We start from the raw sequence: 26687 nt of genomic DNA on the forward strand, positions 1-26687 counted from the left end.
TTCTCATAATCCATAACTAAATAACACATTTATAAAAATAAATTGATGGTATATTTGAGTGTAACATTTAAATATTACATTGGACTATCAATTTTCATAGATTTTGACTTCTGTATCAATCAACTTTCAAATGGTACATTTAATACAGCATAAATTAGCTTTGTTGTGAAAAAAAAAAAGATTCTGGATACTTGGCAAACATTCAGCAAGATAAGAAATAAGGCCAACATTCATTATTTTTTTAATGATGGTATCAAAATCATTGCTGATCCCTATTTTTAATGTCCTTACTTTTTCTGGGTATATGATACTGATGCAAGTTAATACTCTGACTTTGGAATGTGCCTCACTGGCAGCTAATGGGTTAATATTGAAATAACTTTTATTACACTCTGGTAAGAGTCTGCTAGCCTTGTACAGCTATTAAAGCTCCAAAATAAACGAAACCACTGAATTGTAGTTGTAACTATTTGTGCAATTAATGTTGGGTGGTAATAAAAAGCTTAAATGCACATGCTGTTGTACTTGCTATTAACCTCTGCTTCTCCCCCAAAAAATTATGTTTTCTTAATGGAATAATATTATGAATGAACTATATATCTGACTATGAAGGAAACAAGAGCCCAGTCAGAAAATGAAACCCTCAGCAGTATCTAGATGTGATGTCTATCCATCTATAGATCTATCTATCTATCTATCTATCTATCTATCTATCTGTATATATCTGTTGGCTCAGGTTAGTAAAAAAGAAATCCTTCCCAAATGCAATATTTTGACTGTATGTGTCATGGTAAATGTGAAACAAAATGACCATGGCATACACAAAACTAATGTAAAATGCACATTTGACAATGAAGGCAAATGAAAAATGAAAGGGATGAATGTTATATTTTCATTAAAAATTTATTCAACTATATAAAATGTTAATAAATGCATACATATATATTTTTTAAATCCAAAATATACATAGTCCAGGTTCACTGGAAATTTGTTTGCTCAACCACAGAGAAAAATATTTTAGGGAATTCCTCTACAATTCATTCTATCCGTCTCATAGTTTTATTACATAAATAACATTAATTATATACATAATAAAAATAATAACAACAACAAAAAAAACAATTATTTTGCTAACAGAAATCAGACATTACTGCAGTGGACACCCTAGTCTAGTGCCAATGTTTAGTCAATGCTGTATTTTAATTATAGTAGTACATGCATGTGGCATGGGGAACATTGTTCTTGTCTGTAATGTGCATGCTGTTGCACACATGCAACTGCTATTTTAACTGAATACTTATAAGGTATATCACATCTTTCAACACTTTAGTCTTTAGTTTGAAACAAAATGTTTGGAGAAGAAATATTCAATAATTCAGTTGTAAATTGAGATTATATCATGCTCTTGATTGATAAATATGCTCTCTGCTGATGCACTGGAGTTCACCAGGTAAACTTTGCTTCTGGTCTGTGTTGAAAAACAAGCTCCATTATGTGGCACTTTAATTAAGTCAAGCATTTAAGGGATGTCAAATTCCTTTTATTTATTTGTTTTTTCTATATCTCTGAATGCTTCAATATCTCGATTTGTGCATTCAATTGAGGTAGTTGTTGTGATCAACTTTAAATGGTGTATTTGAAGTGGTGAAGACAAAAGAATAATGAACAATTTGCCCATATTAATGAAATACTGAATAGTTGCATAATTTATGTATTTAAATTCCACAGCACTATACTTGTTAAGGAAATACCTTATGATGAACCATTCTATTTTATAGTCATGTAAGCGACTCACCAGGGATATGTTTAAAGGAACATTAAACAATAAATACATTTCATGCACTTCCCTCTAATTATAGGTACCACCATTTTGAACCTAGGTTAAACTACCGGTATCAGAAGAAGAGATGTGGCACATGTGAAAACACCAGAACATTGGTATGCAGTGAAAGACAACTTTAAAGATGGTAGCACCTATGACTGGACGTAGATGGAGAATAACCTTGATACTATACATGAAATACATTAGTGTTTAATGTCCATTTAAAAACGTGCCGCTCTAAAACATTGTTTTATAGAAGCCTTCCAGAAATCGAATTGAAGTAAAATCGTATTTACGAAAACTAAATCTCTTACATGGTGCACTGAGATTTTCTTTTTTGGCCATGGGATACTATTTTTGGAATAATTTTGCCAATGAAGCCAAAAAAAAAAAGTTGTTGCATAGTCTTCTATATAGTATTCATCTCCAACTCCAGTCCTCATGAATTATGATTATTTCAGGATTTACGTATACCCATCTCTAATTATAACTAAGTTATAATGACCTTGGTATAGATTAACTACATGTGCTTAAGAGGGAATATAATAAAAGTTCAGCTTGCTGAAGTCTAGAGTACTGGGCCAATTGTCATTCAAATTAAGATAACATGTAAATATTACAAAACATCAACATAAATATAATGATGTGGACAGTTGATTTCATTTTTTTAAATAAAAGATGTACAAAACATTAAACGGAATGGTATGATGATAAAAACAAAAAATGGAAACAGACATTGCATTCATAGTATATTAGTCATTAAAACAATGGCTGAGTTATGGACCAACATCTTATAAATTCAACAGATATCCTGTCCCAAGTTAAGGAAGTATCATTGCTCCCATACTCATACTATTTCCCATATTGAGTGAGTGAGACCAGCTCTGTAAATTTACTACTGCATTCGAAGTTAATTAAAAAAAAAAAGAAGCTAATATGGGTAAAATTGTAGAGTTGGCTAGGAGAATGTCGATCTTTTAAAAATAACAAAAACCTGCTGGCACAATAACTCTTAGCTCAGAGCTACCAAATAACAATACTTCAGGGATTCCACATAAAGCAAAATATGTTGAACTCTTACTGAATCAAAAATGCAATGTCAGTTGTAATATGGGCATGCGACTCTTGGTCAAAGTCACAACATTAAAAGAAACTATCAGTAACCAGTCTCAATGCAATACTGAACTGATCTGCTAGGGTTCCCTTCTATTTCTTCCTAGTTAAAATCTAGAAAGTTTAATGAGTAAGCTGCCCAATCCCAATAGGATTTGCAATTCATTACCAAGAAAAGCTGCTAACCCAACACAAATGACGTGTTGATGGTGTCTGTACGTTGCCAGTAATCACAAGACAACAAGGTTGACCAGTTTCAGCTTTCTTGACCTTTTACCTTTCTGCTCTAATTTTGTATCTGAGAACAAAATAGGCAACCAGCCGCAGAACAACAAAGAATACGCCAAGTATGATGAAATCCAGATATAGTTTTGCATTCTCCACATCCAGTTCCTTTAGAATAGCTTCGGACTTCTGGAAGTGGCAAGTTTCATCTTTGTTACAATGTAAATCTTCTCTGTCAAGACCATAAATTGATAGGATAACCCCCTCAAATCCATATCTGTAAAGAGATATAAAATAATAATTACAAATAGTTCTAGTGACGGTTTGCTTATGGGCACAATCTCTACTGAATATAATAAAGAGATTGAGACTATGATAAATGATTCAGTAACTTGTATACAGAGTTAGATCTGCTATTAGAGGAATGTTAAACAGTAAATACATCATAAGAATATTAATGTATTCAAAGCCAAGATAAGCCTCAGAATAATATGTAGACTTTTTTTTTAAATTATATTAGTTGTTTAAATGTTGAATATATAAGTGCAAAGGTTTAGTTTCTATAAAGTTTTGGGAAAGTAATGGGTGCTGCCATATTGGAACCCAGGTTTTTCCCTCATCTATCTCTGCTGCTGGGACAAATATAAAACACAAATTAAAAGAGAGTTTGCAAGCAAGCCGGTGTGGAATATAGGACTGTTAAAGTAACAATCTAACACATGCTTGTTTGCTCTCTCAATTTTGTATCTGTCCCTAACTATCCTCAGAAGAGATAGATAAGAGGAAACCCTAGGTTCCAAAACGGCAGCACCCATTGCTTTATAGAATATTAGAAGTGTAACGCAAAAATATTAGCACTACTGTTTGTTAACATCCCTCAGCACAATCAATGGCACTTCTATTTTTGAAAGTTAAATCACAGCAAAGGGGGACAAAATAAATAATGAACGTATATTGCAATGTTTTTTTTACACATAAACAGACATTTTATATCACAATCTTAAGCTGTTTAATGTCCTTTTATGAACTAGTGTTGTGTTGCTAATTGCATCATACTGTATACAGGGTAGAATTGTACATTTTGTTAACACATATACTAAACAGCAAGTCTAAACCACACAATAATAATAGTATTTATTTAGTGCCTTTCTCTGCACCCAAGTGGACTCGCACAAGACTTGGCTATTAGCTGATAATCAGCAGACGGCAAAATAATAGTTACTATAACCCACTATAATAGCATTGAAGTTATCAGTCCTGCCAAGCAGGAAGCTTGTAGCGTAGCCCTTTATATATTAGTGGGCATCATTACCTGACATAAGACATGTATGACATCCACTGAAGATACCCTGGAATAGTGTCAAAGCTGACAAAGAAGCCAGAGAACAGGAGTACGGGAATAGCTGTAACTGGTCCTACAAATGTTGCCACCTGCGAGGAATAGGCAAAGAATTACTATATATGTTAAAAGGACACTGTTTAATACATGTATAATATGTAAGCACATCAGTTAAAATCAATACATGTTTCAAAACTAGGGAAATGGAGGAGTGAAAGTGTGTTGTGGGGTAATAGAAGATATGTGTTTAACCTTCAGCAAAGAAAAGGGTTTTCACAGTAAGTGTAGTCGAGTTTTGGAACTTTTTATCTGGGTGGTTTGTGACTACAGAGACAGTAGATCAGGGGTGTCCAAACTTTGCTCTCCAGAGGTTTTGGAACTACATTTCCCATGATGCTCAGCTAGATAAAATGCTGGCTGAGCATCATCGGAAATGTAGTTCCAAAACCTCTGGAGAGCAAAGTTTGGACACCCCTGCAGTAGATAGATTGAAAACTGGCTTAGGCATAGGGTCCAATTTATGAGGCTTCAGGGCCTCATATGCTATTTAAAGGGACATAAAACACAAAATATTTATTTCATGATTCAGATAGAGCATACCATTTTAAACAACTTTCTAATTTACTTCTATTATCAAATTTGCTTAATTCTATGAAGCCGATTTACCAAATGTCTGTCGGACCTGATCCGACACTGCGGATCAGGTACGACAGACATCACTGAATGCGAAGAGCAATACGCTCTCCGTATTCAGCATTGCAAAGCCGCCCCCTGCAGACTCGCCCCCTGCAGAATCGGCCGCCAGCAGGGGGGTGTCAATCAACCAGATCGTACTCAATTGGGTTGAATTGTGGCGATTCCTGTCCGCTTCATCAGAGCAGGCGGACAGGGTTATGGAGCAGCAGTCTTTAGACCGCTGCTCCATAACTTGTGTTTCTGAAGACTCGCCAGAAACACGGGCCCTCAAGCTCCGTTCGGTAAATGGGCCTCTATGAGTATCCTTTATTGAAGGTGCAGCAAATCACTACTGGGATCTAGTTGAACACATGAATAAGCCAATAACAAGAGGCATATATGTTAAGCCAACAATCAGCACCTTGCTCCCAGTTCCTAAGTCTACCTAGGTATCCTTTTTTTTAACCAGGGATACCAGAAGAACGAAGAAATTTAGCTAATAGAAGTAAATTGGATAAGTTGTTTAAAATTGTATGCTCTATCTTAACTATGAAATAATTTTTGGGGGTTTTATGTCCCTTTAAGTAGCTACGGTTTTAAGACTGCTGATACTTAGCTTTCCCAACACTTCAAGGGTGGTGAAGTCAAATCATCCAGGTCAGGATCGACTGGAATGATTGACAAGCCCTGCTCCTTGCAACTGGTTGTGCTGGAGCAGGGGGCACAGCTGCACAAGCAGTTGCTTGTGCAATGTTAACTGTGGCAGCGAATGCTGCCAGGTGGACAAGGTTCCCGTCCAGATTTTGATAAATGGCGAAAAATAGGGGCAGAAGATATACTGGCGCTATTGAAAAAATAGCTGGGAGATGTCACCAGTGGCTATAAAAAAAAAAAAATATATATATATATATATATATATATAGATCAAGTAATATTTAGAACCGTGTATGTTCTTAAATAGCTTTCTGTGCTGGTTTATAAATGGTCCAGAAGGTATAACAATGTAACCAGAAATAATACTCAGAGACAGAATACTCAGAGATATAATATGTTTAAATGTAACTTTATAATAATATTAAATGAACCTTTACAAGAATTAAAAGAATACACATAAATTGCACATAAAACAGCTGTGTCGACACATACAAAGTTTAAAAAATCATAGACGTCCGCTCTAAGAGCAATAGTTTGGTTATTTATGGTAAGATACACAGCCAGCAAGCGAGAGCCGGCAGGTATCAATAAGAGGCGCCAATAAGTGAAAAGTAACTAAAGATTATTAAGATAAATACAAAAATGTATATAGTGGAGTATCCTTAAACAATATCTAAAAATATATTAATGTATGGTATCAATAGATAAATATACACTAGTAATATGTAAGTAGTATAAATGATACAATATCCTTACAAATCATGATAATCAAAATAAAAAAGATATCCAAATACTGTGAAAAAATGTCCAGAATAAAAAAGAATTATAAATTGAAGAATAATAAAAAATCCATATCAATATCGGTCAATAAAATAATAAAATAAGCAAAAAAAATATATATAGTGAGAATTACTAAAAAATATTGATATATGTTGTATCCAGAGGAAAGCAGGTAGAACTTATCCACAAACCAAATGAAGATGAGTGGCAATGTCCAAGAACACTTCCTAGGCAGCTCCTCTGATGTGTCGTGCCCTAACACAAATTCGAAACATCTATAACACAAGAGACAGAGGGCGCCACATAGTGCAGATAAAACAACAATAGGTGTAGGGTTGCAGGTATATAGATATCTTTCTCACGTGGTAAAAGGCACTAGAGTGCAGCACAAACAAGCCGGGTCCAAAGAGTCGCCAGGCACCTGGATCTGGTCGTGTCTATATCCCAGCAGAGAGGAACCGAAGGGGCAATGTAGTTCCCACGGTCTTTAACAGTAGTGGCAGAGGCTAATGTTCTCCAAGGCACAAGGGATGAGATCACCAACAGGGAGCCCCAAGAGTGCTCGATCCAAATAAACAAGTGCAGCAGCAATGTAACAAAACATCAGATATTTATTAAAAAGTTAAAAGCACATCGGCAGGTAAATACACATCAGCAACGCATTTCTCCGTGTCACAGCACGGTTTCATCAGGCTATAAAAACAGTTACAAAGCTGCTACACTAACTAATATTAACCAATCAGCATCTAGGGGAGTCTTACGCCCACAGATAACATAGCTGTTGAGAATGTTAACCATCAACAAAACATCTTCATATAATATATAAGAAGAGATCTCAAGCGTTCATAAAGTCTTTCCACAAAAACAGCAGAATCATAATAGTCACATTACTTATAATATTATGTGGGGCTATTCTATATTTATATGTATAAATGAAAAGCGCTATTAAAATAAGTTTTAAAGTTTGAAGGGGGTAAGAGCGAATGACGAAAACGTCATCTCGTAGATAAACCAATCACATATGAGGGTGTGTGGATAGAGTCACGGTGACATACAAATTAACCAATACTCCTTCATTAAATGAATTTAGATGGGGTGTAATACGTGAACCAATCACGTGCGAGGGGGTGTGAATAGAGTCACGGTAACATACAAAAAAAACAGTGTTCCGTCATTAGATAAATATAGAAGGAGTCAAATACGTGACATCTCGAATAAGGAAATAATAAAATGTGTACATATATGAACATACTCATGTGTTAGGGTAATTATGCCAACTGAGGTTTATGTAGATATCAAAGTTAGAGGGGGTGGAGGCGATAGGTGAAAAAATAATCTCCTTAACAGAACCAATCGCATATAAGGGGGTGTGTATAGAGTCACAGTGACATAAAAATAAACCAGTGCTCCATCGTTAAATGAATATAGAACGGATATTTAAACATAATGTCTCAAATGTCAAAATAAAAAATGTGTATATATATATATATATATATATATCAACATACTCATGTGTCAGAATGAGGCTGCCAACTGAAATTTATGTTGTGACTACTAGATGTGGTAACGGATCAGAATATATAAAACATCCAGAACTGGACAAAAATAGATAGGAAAAATAAGGACAATTTGTAGATGGCTATGATATAAATCGTATCGGGATAGGGAGTATTGTAATTGGTGTTCAAACAACCATAGAATAATAAAAAGAATTAGAACAAAAAAGATGGACAAGGTGAATGAGCTTGAAGTGGGGAATAGATTTAGATAACCCGAAGTGGCGAGAGCCGAAAAATGTTCAACCAATGTGTGCAATATTAAGGGAACAGACATAAAGCCAAGAGCCCATACCGGTGAAGCCTACGTAGTGGGAGAAGGAAACAGTAAGCAAATCAAGAAGAAGTCTAAAAACTATCAAAAGGTTACTTTGTGACAATACTGTATTGGTAAACCCAAGGAATGGTTATGAAGTAAGAGGGGGGAAAAGCGTCAGTGAAAACAAATAGGAATATCACAAAAGTGAGAGCTTATGATAATACACAAGTGACATTTAAAAAGAAATTAGAAAATTAGAAAGCCGCCAGGTCCATGTTTAAACTGAGACCAGAGGGAAATATGGTCTTCAATTTGTAGATCCAGTATGTTTCCCTCTGTCTCAATCTATAGAATCTATTATATAGATGAGAAGGAGGAATGGATTCAATGGGACAGATATTAAAAATATCAGGAGAACCATTATGGTTCAAGTTACAGTGTCTGGGGACACTATGTTACTTGAAGTTATTCTTCATATTTCTAAAATGATCATTCCATCTATTTCTAATTACTCTGCACGTATGGCCCACATACACATTGTGGAAAGACTTTATAAACGCTTGAGATCACTTCTCATATATTATATGAAGATGTTTTGTTGATGGTTAACATTCTCAACAGCTGTGTTATCTGTGGGCGTAAGACTCCCCCTGATTGGTTAATATTAGTTATAAGTGTAGCAGCTTTGTAACTGTTTTTATAGCCTGATGAAACCGTGCTGTGACACGGAGAAATGCGTTGCTGATGTGCATTTACCTGCCGATGTGCTTTTAACTTTTTAATAAATATCTGATGTTTTGTTACATCGCTGCTGCACTTGTTTATTTGGATCGACCACTCTTAGGGCTCCCTGTTGGTGATCTCATCCCTTGTGCCTTGGAGAACATTAGCCTCTGCCACTACTGTTAAAGACCGTGGGAACTACATTGCCCCTTCGGTTCCTCTGCTGGGATATAGACACGACCAGATCCAGGTGCCTGGGGAGGTCTGCCGGGCGACTCTTTAGACCCGGCTTGTTTGTACTGCACACTAATGCCTTTTACCACGTGAGTAGGATATCTATATACCTGCAACCCTACAGCTATTGTTGTTGTTTTATCTGCACTATGTGGCGCCCTCTGTCTCTTGTGTTATAGAAGTTTGGTTAGTTGCTCTTAGAGAGGGCGTCCATGATTTTTTAAACTTTGTATGCGTCGACACAACTGTTTTATGTGCAATTTATGTGTATTCTTTCAATTGCTGTAAAGGTTCATTTAATATTATTATAAAGTTACATTTAAACGTATTCTATCTCTGAGTATTATTTCTGGTTACATTGTTATACCTTCTGGACCATTTATAAACCAGCACAGAAAGCTATTTAAGAACATACACGGTTCTAAATATTACTTGATCTTTGCATATATATATATATACTTTTTTATAGCCACTGGTGACATCTCCCCGATATTTTTTCAATAGCGCCAGTATATCTTCTGCCATTTATTTTTCTTTATTTCTCTGGGATTTTTGAGAGGGAATCCCCTATACTTGGCAGAGCGGTAAGGGTTCTAGTGCCAGTTTGGCCCACTTTGATAAATGGAGGCCAAAATAATGGTCATGACTATGAAAGGTTGGGGTAAAAGAGGAACCAATATACTGTTTTTACTGCAAGGTATTATAATATACACAGTAGACTTACGAAGGTTGAACTTGATGCACTTTTATTTCCACATCATATCAACCTGATGTTTATTTTGTGATAAAACACTTGTACTTTAACAAAGGATACCAAGAGAACAAAGCAAACTAGATAATTGAAGTCTATTGTAATGTTGTTTTAAATCATAAAAAGAAACATTTTGGGTGTCATGTCCCTTTAAAGGAACGTAAAAGTACACAAAGAAAATATTTGAATAGACCACTTCATTATATCGCTGTTGCTTGCATCTGTTTAACCCAGCTCCAGAACAGCAATGCATTAGTGGGACCTAGATAAAAACATCTGATGAGTCAATGACAAGAGGCATATGTGGGTAGCTGCCAATCAGCATCCAGCTTCCAGCAGTGCACTGCTGCTCCACTACCTAGGCATGGTTGCCAACAAAGGATTCCATAATAAATGATTATTATTTAGATATAATAGGACAAAGAGTTTTGGAAGATAAAATGACATTTGTCAAACATAGTCAGATAACTAAATATGTCAAACCAATAAACTAATTTAAACAAACTAAATTTGCAGATAAAAAAACCAAGATGTACAAAAGAACAAATGTCAATAAAATAAGTTCGCTTCTCTGTATCAAGTACCTGCAGGGACGTAGAAGCTGCCCCGATCAGAAGCCCTAACGACTGGGCAACTAATGATGTCAGTGTCCCCAAAGCAGCAAATAGAATAAATCTGAGCGCATCGGTTGGCTGTGAGGTCATCCAGTATACAATACTGCAGTATGCAACAGGAAACAAGATCTAAAAGCAAATAAAAGAATATTCAGCCAAGGATTATCAATATTTTCACATCCTTATTGTTGTTTTTTTTAATCATTTGTACATTTTTTATTTCCCTGACATTTTAGAAACCCACCAGCTATAAAAGCCAAATAAAAAGGATGTGTAAACAATACTTAAACAGGTATAACCCATGTTATTCTCCTGATTAGCATTTAAAGGGCATTTTACTAAAAAAATAAATTCTGATATATACAAAAGAAAAAGAGAATGTTTAGACAGACTCTGGAGGTGCGCTAGGCGCCAAATGGTAGAAAAACAAACGATGGGCGAAGATCAAAGGCCGCTCTCTCGAATAATACGACAATAGCCAAAACCAATCCTGAATGGAATAAAAAGAGGCGCCAATAGGGTGATAACGTAAACACAAGAGACAATAGCAGCAAGCGACGATGGGTATACTCACAAACGGAGCGGCACTGATTTGCGCCAGACACAGCAGACCGGGACCTGTTCGTCGCCCGGCAGACCAGCAATCGATCGAAACTCCAGGCGATCACGTGGGACCCTTCAGCCAATCAGGTATGAGGACACGTCCACACCTTGTTCCTAACGGCCGCTCAACCAATCCAAAGAGTTCTGTGTTGAAACTCTCCTAAAAGGAAAGACATTGATGGTCCGTATCAGGAAAAAGCAGGGAGGAAGGTGTGTATCCAGATCGTCTTTGGATTGGTTGAGCGGCCGTTAGGAACAAGGTGTGGACGTGTCCTCATACCTGATTGGCTGAAGGGTCCCACGTGATCGCCTGGAATTTCGATCGATTGCTGGTCTGCCGGGTGACGAACAGGTCCCGGTCTGCTGTGTCTGGCGCAAATCAGTGCCGCTCCGTTTGTGAGTATACCCATCGTCGCTTGCTGCTATTGTCTCTTGTGTTTATGTTATCACCCTATTGGCGCCTCTTTTTATTCCATTCAGTATTGGTTTTGGCTATATACAAAAGAGAAGCACATAAATAGGATAATAAAAAGGGTTAAAATGAAAAAAAAGGTTAACAAAATATAAAATGAAATGAGCAAGAAATACGTGTTTACGCAGCACTGAAAATTAAACTTCCATTGCTCATTGGCTTTAAATTCCCACTGATCTATTGTCCGACTCTCAACAAAACTTTATCAAAATAATGAGGGTTACTCAATATAGGAAAAAAAGATGTAACTCCCAATTTAAAATAAAAGGTTTAAAGGGACATAAACCTACTTTTTAATGTACTTTTTGTAATCAAATTTTCTTCATTTCCTTGTAAACCTTTGTAGAAAAGCAGGAATGTTAGGTCAGGAGAGTTCCTGTGTATGCAGCATTATATGGTAGCAGTTTTGCAAGAATATTATAGATTAGCAAGAGAACTAGATGGCAGTGTTATTTTCTGTTTTGTGTTCCAGATATGTACATACTACCTCAATAGATAACTCTTCAACAAAGAATAACATGAGAACTAAATAAATTTGCTAATAGAAGTAAATTGGAAACTTTTTTTAAATTGTATTCTCTATCTGAATCATGAAAGAAAAATGTTGAGTTTCATGTCCCTTTAATTTTTGAAAGCTTGAATAAATTGTAGGACTGGGATTTTGATATTGAAACTCCAGAATGGGGGTTCCCTTTATTTTGCCATTCAATGGATTAATCACAATCCTTTAGAAAAACAAATGATTTTTATGTTGAAAAACATTAGATACATTTTTCTAAAGGATTATAATCGACTCCCAAGAGATTTAGGCGTTGATCTTAATCTTTTAGAAAAAGATATCTAATGGTTTCAACAACAAAAAAATTACAATTAATGTCTATGGGGTTTTTTTGTAAATAAACTATGAGATACATTTTTTCTAAAGGATTGTGATGAACACTTAAGGTTCTTGGTAGTCAATCATAATCCTTTGAAAAAACGTATCTAATGTTTTTTATTTCAACAGATATTAAAGTCTACAGGATGGTTTGTAGATAAATCATCTGTTTTCCTAAAAGATTGTGATCAACCACTTAATGTTATCATTGAAAGATCAATTGTAAAAATAGACTACAGGGTTGATCACAATCCTTTAGAAAAACATCAAATTATGTATCTAAGAAAAATCCCCATAGACTTTAATGGTGACTTTGTGTTGATAATCAATAATAAGTTTTTCTAAAGGATTGTGATCAATCCATATATTTTGATACTCACTCGCATATTCACTGAAGTTTATGAGAATTGTAACATTTAAATAATCAAAATAACATTTTTAAAGGGGCACTAATCCCAATTTCTTTCTTTCATTCAGATAAAACATGCAAATTAAAAAAAAAATCAAATTTACTCCTATTATCAATTTTTCTACGTTCTCTTGCTATCTTTATTTGAAAAGCAGGAATGTAACGCTTAGGCGCCGGCCCATTTTAGGTTCAGCACCCTGGATAGCGCTTGCTTATTGGTGGCTACATTTAGGGTTTAGTAAATTTGGGTTCAGTATCCCTTTAATGTTTGAATATAATGATAAAAACATAATACTTTCAATACGATCTCCTCTAATATCAAGTGTATTGATGTATCAGAACTATCAAGTGTGTGTGCGCATGCGTACATGCATGTAGTTGCGTGTGTATTTACGAACTTCGTTCCTTATTTTAAGCTTAACAATTAAAACTAAATATTTTCTTTAAAATCAGCTCCTATAGACTGTTTACGTATCATCTACAACAAATTCTCTGTAACTCCACAAGGCTAGAGGTATGACACAATAATATCTCCCAGCTGAGAATCATTTTTTAAATTCTTATTAATGTCAGTATAATATGTTCACCAGCTCTTTAAAGGGACACTGAACCCAATTTTTTTTCTTTCATGATTCAGATAGAGCATGCGAATTCAAGCAACTTTCTAATTTACTCCTATTATCAATTTTTCTTTGTTCTCTTGCTATCTTTATTTAAAAAGCAGGACTGTAATGCATAGGAGCCGGACCATTTTGGGTTGAGAACCTGGGTTATGCTTGGTTATTGGTGGGTAAATGTCAGCCTCTAATAAGCAAGCGCTAACCATGGTGCTGAACCTAAAATGGGCTGGCTGCTAAGATTTACATTCCTGCTTTTAAAATAAAGATACCAAGAGAACAAAGAAAAATTGATACTAGGAGTAAATTAGAAAGTTGCTTAAAATTTCATGCTCTATTTGAATCATGAAATAAATTTTTTTGGGTTCAGTGTCCCTTGAAGTGAAAAAATAAATGTTATTGTGGTCACTGATAGAAAAACACTAGGACCACCTGAACGAACCCATACAAATTGCAATACTACAATATATGTGGCAGATTTACCTGAAAAGGAACATCAGCCATTGTTTTGGCTAAGTAGTACGCCTTCAGACTGTACCAGTAATTCAAATGTTCCCTCAGGAACACTCCCATTTCAAGTGGAACTATTAACAAAGAAAAGAAAATATATTTCATATGCACAAGAATGTATTATACTCTTCCCTGGGCAACATACTTTAGACAAAATGGTTCAGCAAAGGTTTAGTTGTCTATATCTCAATTAGATCCACTGCAAGTACATTATTTAGCTTCAGAATGGTGTTTAAGGTCGCATGACACATTTGTAAAAGTATTTAGGATCAAACATAACTGTATAACCTGAAATTATTTATATGCAATAGAAAATCTACAATCTAGATTAAATGAGCTTGCTGCAGGGTTTTGATCCAGCATACAGACCCCTGGCAGCATAGTCACATAATAAACACAAGTTTGTTATCAGGATAAACCACTGAGCTGAGACATGACACGGCAGTACCACTGGTTACGTCACATGATAGATAGATAGATAGATAGATAGATAGATAGATAGATAGATAGATAGATAGCAGAGACAGGCAGGCGGCCAGACAAACAGACAAATAGGTAGATATACAAATAGATAGATTGATAAATAGATAGATAATAGACAGATAGCTAGGACAGACTGACAGACAGATAGAAACGTAGACAGGTTTCCCACTAGCTAACACCTAGATTACGAGTTTTGCGCTAAACAGGGTGCGAAACAGGTTTAAACGTAACTTTCTTTTCCCCATAGACATCAATGGGGTTGCGTTATAGCGATCGCCATTCCGCACGTTAGAAAAAAACCTAACATCTGACGTGCGGAATGGCGATCGCTATAACGCAACCCCATTGATGTCTATGGGGAAAAGAAAGTTACGTTTAAACCTAACAACCTAACATAAACCCCAAGTCTAAACACTATAATAAAGTTATTAACCGCTAATCTGCCGCTCCCGACATCGCCGACAATAATAAAAGTTATTAACCCCTATTCTGCTGCTCCCAACATCGTCAACACTATAATAAACTTATTAACCCCTATTCCTCCGCTCCCCGACATCGCCGATACTTTAATAAAGTTATTAACCCCTAATCTGCCGCCCCGACATCTCCGCCACTAATAAAAGCTATTAACCCCTATTCCGCCGATCCTTGACATCGCCGCCACTATATAAAATTATTAACCCCTAAACCTCCGGCCTCCCACATCTCCGCCACGAAATAACCCTAATAACCCCTAAACCGCCAGCCCCCCCACATTGCAAAACACTAAATTAAACTATTAACCCCTAACCCTAACACCCTCCTAACTTTAAATTAAAATTACAATATAACTATATTTAAATAAATAAAAACTTACCTGTGAAATAAATATAAACCTAACATTAAACTATAAATTAACCTAACATAACTAATCTAATAAAATAAAAAAATACTACCAATTAAAATATCTAAATTATAAATTTAAAAAAACCTAACATAACAAATTTTTTTAAAAAAAATCTAAAATTACAACTAAAAAAAAAACAAATCCTACGAAAAATTTAAAAAATCTGAGTTTACCAAAAATAATAAACACTAAAATCACGAAAACTAAAAAACACTAAGATTACAAAAAAATAAACGAAATGATCAAAAATAAAATCAATTACACCTATTCTAATAGCCCTATAAACATAAAAAAGTCCCCCAAAAATAGAAACACCCCCTAGCCTACAATAAACTACCAATAGCCCTTAAAAAGGCCTTTTGTAGGGCATTGCCCTAAAAAAATCAGCTCTTTTATCTGTAAAAAAATACAAAGTCCGCCCAACAATAAAACCCACCACTCAACTAACCACCCAAAATAAAAAACCTAAGTCTTAAAAAAAGCTACCCATTGACCCTAAAGGAGCATTTGTATGGGCATTGCCCATAAAAGGGCATTTAGCTCTTTTGCATTGCCCTTAAAAGGGCATTTAGCTCTTTTTCAAAGCCCAAACCCTAATCTAACAAAAAAAAACTACCCCAAAAAATTAACACTAACCCCAGAAGATCTACTTACGGTTTCTGAAGTCCAGGCATCCAGGCAGTGAGAAGCTTTCATCCAGGCGGTGAACTTCTATCTTCATCCCAGTGGCGCGGAGCGGAGCTATCCTGGATCCCATCCTCTGTGGAGCGTCCTCTTTACACAGTCGCCACCGTACACTGAAATTAAATGCAAGGTAGCCGTTTCAAAATGGCGTCCCTTGCATTCCTATTGGCTGATTTAATTCTTCAAATCAGCCAATAGGATGCCGCCTGGATGAAGACTTCTCGCAGCCTGGATGTCCGGACTTCAGGAACCGTGAGTAGATCTTCTGGGGTTAGTGTTAGGTTTTTTTGGGGGTGTTTTTTTTTTTTAGATTAGGGTTTGGGCTTTGAAAAAGAGCCGAATGCCATTTTAAGGGCAATGTCCATACAAATGCCCTTTTAGGGGCAATGGGAAGCTTAGTTTTAGTTAGTTAGGTTTTTTTATTTTGAGGGGTTGGTTGGGTGGTGGGTTTTACTGTTGGGGGGACTTTGTTTTTTTTCACAGGTAAAAGGCCCTTTTAAGAGCTAGTTTAGGGGGTGTTTTTATTTTAGAGAGGCTTTTTTATTTTTATAAGGCTATTAGATTAGGTGTAATTGTTTTTATTGTTGATAATTTTGTTTATTTTATTTTTAATCTTAGTGTTTTTATTTTTCGTGATTTTAGTGTTTATTATTTTTGGTAAACTTGGATTTTTTTTAAAAATTTCATAGGATTAGTTTTTTTAAATTTGTAATTTAGATATTTTAATTGGTAGTTTTTTTGTTTAATTAGAATAGTAATGTTAGTTTAATTTCTAGTTTAATCTTGTTTTTTTTATTTCACAGGTAAGTTTTTATTTATTTAAAGATAGTTATATAGTAATTTTAATTTTAATTTAGGGGGGTGTTTAGGGGTTAACAGTTTAATGTAGTGTTTTGCGATGTGGGGGGTTGGCAGTTTAGGGGTTAATAGGTTTATTTAGTGGCGGAAATGTGGGAGGTCGGAGGTTTAGGGGTTAATAACTTTATTTAGTGCAGTGATCTCAGGGAGCTGTGGAATAGGGGTTAATAACTTTATTATAGTGTGGTGATGTTGGGGAGCAGGGGTTTAGGGGTTAATATATTTAAATAGTGTTGGCGATGTGGGTGGGCAGCAGATTAGGGGTTAATAGGTTTATTTAATAGCCGCGATGTGGCTGGGTGGCAGATTAGGGGTTAATAAGTTTTAAATAGTGTTTGCGATGCAAGAGGGTGGAAGTTTAAGGGTTAATGGGTAGTTTATGGGTGTTAGTGTACTTTGTAACACTTTAGTTATGAGTTTTCTGAAAGATTTTGTTACACAAAATCCATAACTACTGCTGTAATACGGCTGTAATGCAAGCTTTTTAGCCTCACTGCACAACCTGTAATACCGGCGCTATGGAAATCCCACACAAAAACGTCATTTTTTTGAGTGCAGGATTGACGTTGCATTACAGGCTAAAATGCTTGCGGTACCGACACAACTCCCAATAGTGTCTTACTGCTTTTACGCTGAAATTGCCATTTTTTTTAGCGTTAAAAGCCGCAAAACTCGTAGTCTAGCCGTAAGGGATTTAGAAAGTCTATTACTTGTGGAAATGTAGAATGTTGTCTCCATTTCAGCATTGTTCTAAATACTGCCTGATTAGGGTTAAGGGAAGCTGGGGGCGAGGCATTTCGTTCAGGTTAGGGTAAAGTCAAGCAATTAGTTGCTACCTTCTTTAATTAGACTACAAGTTACAGACAATATATAATATTCCAATGCTAGTGTGATTTCTGCCATGAGGTTATGTTGTGGTGCATTCCATTAGCAGATTTTATGTTGTTACTGGATTCATTTACAACTAATTTCCACTCCGTGAAGTGTTTGTTTCCCATTAGGAACATACATTTCTGTAACAGACACCAGAAGTAAAAAGGTGCTCACACGTCAGTACGGTTGGCATGAGCGCAGCAAACATCAAGAACAGCATAGAGAAGAATAGGAATCCAGAGTTGCTCAAGACCTTTGTAGCCTCATTTCCAATCCCCAAGTACAGTAAACCGATGAGAATTCCAATCCCTATGTGAGAGAGGATCCGCAAGTGGGTCAGCACCTGGTGTAGGGACAGACAATAGGTGTAAGGCTCACAAACTGCAAATGCATCATGTATATCCCAATAAAGACTAGATCAAATGATTCCAACAATTATGTATATTTTAGCCAGAAACAAACCGTCTGTAGTTTTTGTTAAAGGGACACTGAACCCAAATGTTTTCTTTTGTGATTCAGATAGAGCATGCTATTTTAAGCAACTTTCTAATTTACTCCTATTATCACATTTTCTTCATTCTCTTGCTATCTTTATTTGAAAAGCAAGAATGTAAGTTTAGATGCTGGTCCATTTTTGGTGAACAACCTGGGTTGTTCTTGCTGATTGGTGGATAAATTCACCCACCAATAAACAAGTGCTGTCCAGAGTACTGAACCAAAAATTGGCTGGCTCCTTAGCTTAGATGCCTTCTTTTTCAAATAAAGATAGCAAGAGAACAAAGAAAAAATGATAATAGGAGTAAATTAGAAAAGTGCTTAAAATTGCATGCTCTATCTGAATCACGATAGAAAAAAATTGGGTTCAGTGTCCCTTTAAAAGGTACACAAAGCCCAGTATTTTTCTTTTGTGATTCAGTTATAGCAGTGTTTATCAACTGCGGTCCTCAAGTACCCCTAACAGGCCAAGTTTTCATTATAGATAATCAGCTGATGGGTGCGAGCTAGTTAGTAACCATGGTTACTGATCAGGTGATTATTTCACCTGTGCTCTAGTTCAGCAATAATAAAAACCTGGCCTGTTGGGGGTACATCCAATTTTAACCAACTTTCCAATTTACTTCTTTTTTCCAATTTGCTTCATTTTCTTGCTATTCTTTGTTAAAGGAGCAGCAATGCATTACTGGGAGCTAGCTGAACAAGAGGCATATATGTGCAGTCACCAATCAGCACCTAGCTCTATATAGAGCAATGCTGCTGCTGAGCCTACCTAGGTATGCTTTACAACAAAGGGTATCAATAAAGTTAAGTAAAATAGATAACAGATGTAAACTGGGAAGTTGTTTAAAATCACATGCCCTATCTGGATCACGAAAGTCTAATTTTGACTTTATTGTCCTTTTAATGGTAGGAAAAAAAGATCTTTATATATTTCATGCATACAGCTGAAACATAATCTAATGTTTTCTCTTTTCAACAAATGTGATAAGAGAATAATGTACCTTTTTTTGTCAAGTATATATCATAGTATAGCATTTAAACATGTCACAGATATTATTTTATTGCCTGGACAAGTAAACACTTTGTAATTTTCAGCAGGCTTCAATTGTAACTAGGGCCTCATACTGGACCTCAGATGTATCTAATACTGTTTACCGGTGTGAATAAGATCAGCTTTTTCATTTAAATAATCTTTATTAAAGGGATTGTCTAATAAAAATTAAACTTTCATGATTCAGATAGAGCAGGCAATTTTAAGCAACTTTGTAATTTACCTCTATTATCATTTTTTCTTCATTCTCTTGGTATCTTTATTTGAATGTACACTTAGAAGCTGGCCGATTTTTGGTTCAGCACCTGGGTAGTGCTTGCTGATTGGTGGCTACATTTAGACACCAATCAAAAAGTGCTACCTAGATGCTGAACCAAAAATGGGACGTCTCTTATGCTTACATTCCTACTTTTTTCAAATAAGGATACCAAGAGAACGAAGAAAAATAATAATATGAGTAAATTAGAAAGTAGCTTAAAATTCCCTACTCTATCTGAATCATGAAAGTTTAATTTTGACTAGACTATCCCTTTAATATTGGCATTTTGGGTAAAACATGGTCTGGGAAGGAAATAATTTTTTTCAATAGTAAAATTTTGGGCTATGCAATTTTTCATTAAAGCTGAATCATGTCTCCTTTATTGAGTCAATGGGGTCCACAGAATAAACATGGAAACGATACCTGAAACTCCCTTCTAATTTATGGGAGATTTTCATTCGCAAATAAAATGCCTATGAATCCAACCACTGCATGAACCCTTTTAATGTTTCTATTTTTTTTTTACAATTTTCTGACCAACTAGTGGTCTGATATCTGATCGTTTTCACTGTAACCGTCTGCAAGAAGCTTTTTATTTTCTTTATTGTTCATTTAAGGGGAGAGGAAGTCTTCTGAGCAACCTACCGAGTCCCTCATGATAGTCAGGCAGGTTCTCTTAAACAGGATACAGAACTGTGTAAGACAACTTGCAGAGAAGCTGTGGCAGCCTTCTGTAGGAGAAGAATCCTGAAAATAGAACTGGATTTCAGCATGAAAAGTCAAAATGTTTTTGTTAATACAAATTTAAATAAAGTTTTTTGAGCGTTAGAACATCCATGGGTTTTACTTGGTAAGTGTTAAGGGATTGTAATTAACTGATATTACAAGATGGTGTCTGATACTATAGAGACAAATTGTGACCACATAATAAAAATTCACATATTGTGGATCAACTGTCTCAGCAAGCCAGAATATAATGTAAATTGTTCAGTATGGAGAGCAAAAGGACTTACATATAGTGTTGCTACCTCAGTGATGTTTTCCTGGACAGTTATGACTTATACATGTTGCAGGGTGCACAGAAGGGAACATGCATTGCATTCTTGGACAGCACTATTCATGTTCCTCCCTGCACACCCTGCAGCATGCATAACTCATAAGTGTCCAGGAGAATATGGCCAAGGTGGCACCCTACTTACATAGGATAAGTAATAGACCCCTTGGTGGCTAAGTAATTAAGCACATGACTTCCTGAGAGTGCTGCAGTGCATTGTCCCCTCTGGCAGCCAACTGATTAAAATCTTGCCCAGCATACAGGTAAATAGTGTAAAGACAAAATGTGTTAGTTACCTCATCTGATGGCTTGTGCCACAGAAATGGGCTCATTTCATTCTCTGCACAGTGATCCATCTTTAGTTGCTCTGTTTCACACAAGTTATCCTGCACGGCCCTCACAAGACGAGGATTTTGCTCACCATATTCACCTGATGCAACTTCCATTACTAGAGGAGATGACAAAGGGTATTAGTTAAAGGTTCTACAGGTTGTACCGATCCCCTGTTAGACTGTTGTGTCATTTCACATACTACATGTTAAAATGTTTTAGCCTAATACTTATTTAAAAGGGATTATTGTACAGGAAATAATGTAATTCCTATGCACGAGGAGCAACATTGTTTTCTATTTTTGAATAAAGTTACCAAAGTTGTTTGTATTTAATTTGAAGCTACAATTGTTTGTGTAGGGGTGGTAATGCTGTAGTAATGCTCAATGTTAGATAAAGGCAAGATAAGATAAAGATTCAACTCTGTGGTCATGGTGACATATGTGGCAGTGTGCTATTGGAGTTGCCATGGTAATGTACTAGTGAGCCATAACTGATTTCTTGTCTTTCACCCAATCTCATTGGGTGATGTAATGTGGCTGTGTGACCTATCATATTTGCTTCCATGAGTCTGGGCATAGTTGGCCTTTGCATGCACCTGCTGTTGTAAAAACCATATAAATCAGTATTACTCCTTATGTTTCTCTAAATTATTCAGAGTGTGTGGGGGGGAGGGGAACCAACCATATGTGTTTTATTAATTTCACAGGCTGAGTAATTTCTCTTTATTATGCTGTATAGTGTATTAGCTGAGGAAAACACTACATAGGTGAAATAACGTAATAATAAATGGAAACACTGAACGTAATCTGCCAAACAAAATGTACAATCAGAAATTAAAAGGCCATTATAGTTGAAAAATGACATGGTTCCATCATGTGTTAAAGTATATAATATAAAGACTAGCGACCCAGCACCTCTATATGTTTAACCCTTGTGAAGGGGTTAAAAACCTAGTAAAAATAACACACCGGACATAATAAGCACTGCTAGTCACTTTGCAGGTTCCAAGTGGTACTTCTACTATGTGTTTAAAAAACACTGTTTAAAGTGGTTTCAGAATCAATATATGTTATTAATGGAATCTATAATTTATTTAAATTGCAAATAAAAACAATTTATAATTCTATTAGTTTTCTACTTTTTTTTTACAGCACAATAAATATACTCTGTCTTGAGAATGACATAAGAAACATTATGATATTTTACCACTAGAGGGCGGGCTCATTACATTAATGTGAACTGCAGAGTAGGGATAGCATTTTTTTATGTGGCAGCGCAAGTTTTTGCAGCTACACAGAAAATGAACAATGTGTGGCACAGTTTTTGTGGCCCTAGGGGAAAAAAAGAGAACTAGAAATGATTCTAATTCACATACAAGTTTTAAAACAATTTATAACCAAGTATAAAACAACAGAGGGAGATAAAACTGCTAGACAGGTCACTTACTAAAATCTGCTGGATTGTGGTAGGTTGGGCAGTTTAATCCCAGAGCTCTTAAGTACGGAACAAGATTTGACACCTTCCCACGATAGATGCATTGTCCCTGGCTTAGAACATAAAGCTGAAAATCCAAATAGAGAAAACAAAAAAATGATGACCTCTACAGATATCTGATTACTCATGTTTGCTATGGAAAGTAATACTCTACAACAATATAAATGGCTTTAATTTCAGTATAATGAGTAAACTGAGATATTCATTTAGCTGTATGAGATGCCTCTATTACAGTAGCTAGCTCATTTGTATTACTCATCATGCTGTAGTTTTTTTGTTTTGTTTTGTTTTTTTGGAGGGGAGTGGTAACCACTGTGTCAGCATATTGTGCAGAAGTCTGAAGGCCTGAAAATACTGCCTGGATATAGGAAATGGACACATTTACAGCCAGATTACCAGTGGAGCGCTATTGTAAGCGCAAGGAAAGTAAATGCAATCACGGTATTCTTTTCACTTTAAATAGAATAACCTTAATCGGCCTCTGTTCTCTGCCAATGCCCGTCATTATTACTTATGGTATGTAAATTATTGCTAATAACCCTGTTAGGCTTGCAAGAGGAATGTTGTGTTTGATATAATTATTTTGTTGTCAGACTGTCTCTAATGGCAGCTGCAGGTGAAAATCACTGCAACCAAAGCAAAATTTCTCTCTTGGCACAAGTTAACTACATTCTGATCTCATATACTATATCTGTAAATTACAATCTCAATCTTAACGGGTATTTATAGTGAAAGCATGACATGCTCTCATTCATTATCACCGCAATGCTATGTGTTTAACCACGGCAAAGGGATTACATACATAGGTAAAGAACCACTCAGGAGCAACCCAAGCAAAAATTACACAGCTGTGCAACTTGCGCTGCTGATTGGATCAGGTCAGTTTCTGCATAGGGCCAGCAGTTTTCTGCAGATCCAGAGCGAGACTTCAACTATGTGCTTAACCCCTTTTGTGTGGGTTAAACACATATATTTGCAGGGTTGATAGTGATAAAATTACATTCTCTAAGGAATAAGAGCACTAATGTTTTGATTGTAATATTTCCTTAGACTGAGATTGTAATATATATATAATATACATATGTAGTATATGAGATCAGGATTTATAATCAAATCTTTGCTTTGATTACAGTGATTTCCCCCATAGATGCCCCTTTAACGATTGTGGTTAGGTTTAGGTTTGGTGACTATGGTTAGTGTCAGGGCTATGGTAAATCTTTTGGATGCCATAAAAAGTTGCAGGGCTGTTAATAATTGAGGTCACCCCCACAGGTAGACAGGTGATATTGCTAAAGCCCCACTGTAATTATGGCTAATTATTTTGGCAATATTTTGGAAACCACAATATAGATGTAGGTGAGAACTTTGCACAAAATCCTGTATATGATCATTAATTGTTAATATCTAAGCACATTCTGTAGACACTGCAATTATATTTACTAATCTGTTTCACTGGCCAATTAACCACTTAGCTATCAATGATTCCCAGAAAGTGGACTACTCACCTGATCGAACAACTCAAACAGTTTGGCACTTGGCTGATGGATGGTACAGATAATATTCCTGCCACCCTGCGCCAAAGACTTCATCAAGGAAACAACCTGGAAGCAAGAGGAACTATCCAAGCCACTACGAGAAATACAAATTATGTTTCCTTTAGCTGTGCTTAAAAATAGAATCCTAAATGCAACAACTCATAAAATACATTAGAACAAGTCTATAAACCTTATATCAACCTTAGGCCTATGTATTCCTCCTATCCAAACCATTTGAAGTTAACATTCGGAAAATATATTGTCTGCCTCATCTAAAAGACTATTTTATTTCTCAAGAACCCTTTTTGTACATTAAAGGGACGGTCTCCTTCAGAATTTGTATGGTTTAAAAAGAGAGATAATCCCTTTATTACCCATTCACCAGTTTTGCACAACCAACACGGTTATATAAATACACTTTTTGCCTCTGTGATTACCTTGTGTCTAAGCCTCTGCAGACTGCCCCTTTATCTCAGTTCTTTTGACAGACTTGCATGTTAGCCAATCCGTGCCCTTTCATGAGTAACTACACTGGTGTGAGCACAATGTTACCTATATGGTACACATAAACTAACGCCCTCTAGCTGTGAAAAACTGTCAAATGCATTTATATAAGAGGCGGCCTTCAAGGGCTTAGAAATTAGCATATGAGCTTACCTAGGTTCAGCTTACTCAAAGAATAACAAGAGAACAAAGTAAATTTGCTGATAAAAGTCAAATTGGAAAGTTGTTTAAAATTACATGCCCTATCTGAATCATGAAAGCTTAATTTTGACTACACTGTCCCTTAAAAGGTGCATGAAACCCAACAATTTCTATTTAGAAAGTTTCCAATTTACTTCAATAATCAAATTTACTTTATTGTATTGGCATCCTTTATTGCAACGCAGGAAGATTGCACTACATGGCTGCAGTTTTGAAAGAGTATTTTAAACAATGTTTTATATTGTGAAAATACTGTTACCATCTAGTACTCAAAAACATTCTTGTAAAACTTCTGGCATATAGTTCTCCTCACACGTGCACATTACCTACCTAGGTATTCTCGTCAACAAACAATACCACAAAAACAAAAAGTAAATTGAAAACTAATTCAATACGAAAACATGCAACAAATCTAGTGGGACCATCAACGCTGGAAATAATTACAATATTTTATTCCAAGAATAAAAATATCAGTAATGGTCCTCAATAAAATAAACATGCTTGCTCTGAGTGTTACAGAAACATGAGACATGTGCTCAGTGTTCTACTTTGAGTAACATACCTGGTGGGTTCATCAAAGAACATGACTGGGGGGTTATTCACTAATTCCAGGGCAATAGCGAGGCGCTTTCTTTGACCACCAGAAAGACTTCCTGTCCGGGTGTCCGAGCATGACAATAAGCCGAGAGCCGTTAGGATCTCTTTCACCTGAAATATGGATAGGAAATTAGAAGGGAGAATGTATATTGATAGAAACTGTAGATAAACAGTTTGTTGGCTGCATTTGGGTCTCATGCGATAGCAATTAGGTGCAATATTCACTAAAGCATGTTTTTTCCAAGTGATAAACTTGAATTAAGCTCCAGAAATGTTGACCTATCAATAATCAAGATGCTTGAGAGTTTTGAGATTTGATATTGTTAAAAAGTATTAAACAAACTAAATTTGTTTAGTACACAGGGCCAGCTCAACCATGGGACCAAGAGGGTCCAATGGACCGAGGCAGCACTTTACAAGGGGCAGCACTTTACAAGGGGAAGCACCTTACAAGGGGCAGCACCATACAAGGGGCAGCACCATACAAGGGGCAGCACCATACAAGGGGCAGCACCTTACAAGGGGCAGCACCATACAAGGGGCAGCACCTTACAAGGGGCAGCACTTTACAAGGGGCAGCACCATACAAGGGGCAGCACCATACAAGGGGCAGCACCATACAAGGGGCAGCACCATACAAGGGGCAGCACCATACAAGGGGCAGCACCATACAAGGGGCAGCACTTTACAAGGGGCAGCACCATACAAGGGGCAGCACCTTACAAGGGGCAGCACCATACAAGGGGCAGCACTTTACAAGGGGCAGCACTTTAGTCACTGTCAGGCCCAGAATACTCCTGTCCTCTGTCTATGTGGGGGAAATATCAGGCTCCCAGCAGCATAACCTCACAAAGACACAGAACAGGTCAGGTGCAACATTCAAGGTAGGACAAGTACATCTCTTCTCTAACGTCTTTATCACTTATTGCGCAACTGTGCATAAGCATTGATTGCATGCAGGTAGGCAGGCTTAGCAAGGTCAGCAGTCAGGCTAGAAGGTTGATATGCTAATCAGTAATGTTACTCTTGGGGGGGGGGTCATTTCATTCTTGGACCCAGGCAGCACAATATCTAGAGCTGGCCCGTTATTACATTCAAAGAGTCACACGTTACACTTAATATTTTAAAAATATCGGAAATTCTA

General features: G+C 36.2%; 1 protein-coding gene across 2 annotated transcripts in view; it reads right to left on the bottom strand.

Annotated features, from left to right (window-relative positions):
• Positions 1–884: 884 nt before the first annotated feature.
• Positions 885–26687, bottom strand: part of ABCG1 (ATP binding cassette subfamily G member 1) — a 142841-nt gene continuing 117038 nt past the window's right edge. Inside the window, exons 6-15 of one of the 2 annotated variants that reach the window (XM_053704537.1) lie at positions 25509–25654; positions 24212–24335; positions 22659–22773; positions 21176–21327; positions 20471–20572; positions 18192–18360; positions 14207–14307; positions 10716–10874; positions 4473–4591; positions 885–3437 (exon numbers count right to left, since the gene is read on the bottom strand). In XM_053704537.1, coding sequence (XP_053560512.1) covers positions 3209–3437; positions 4473–4591; positions 10716–10874; positions 14207–14307; positions 18192–18360; positions 20471–20572; positions 21176–21327; positions 22659–22773; positions 24212–24335; positions 25509–25654 — 1416 coding nt within the window. In that variant the 3' untranslated portion in view covers positions 885–3208. Of the gene's footprint in view, positions 3438–4472; positions 4592–10715; positions 10875–14206; positions 14308–18191; positions 18361–20470; positions 20596–21162; positions 21328–22658; positions 22774–24211; positions 24336–25508; positions 25655–26687 lie in introns of both variants that reach the window. The other variant, XM_053704536.1, reaches the window with a different exon arrangement.

This window comes from Bombina bombina, chromosome 3, assembly GCF_027579735.1.
Source record: "Bombina bombina isolate aBomBom1 chromosome 3, aBomBom1.pri, whole genome shotgun sequence".
NCBI lineage: Eukaryota > Metazoa > Chordata > Amphibia > Anura > Bombinatoridae > Bombina > Bombina bombina.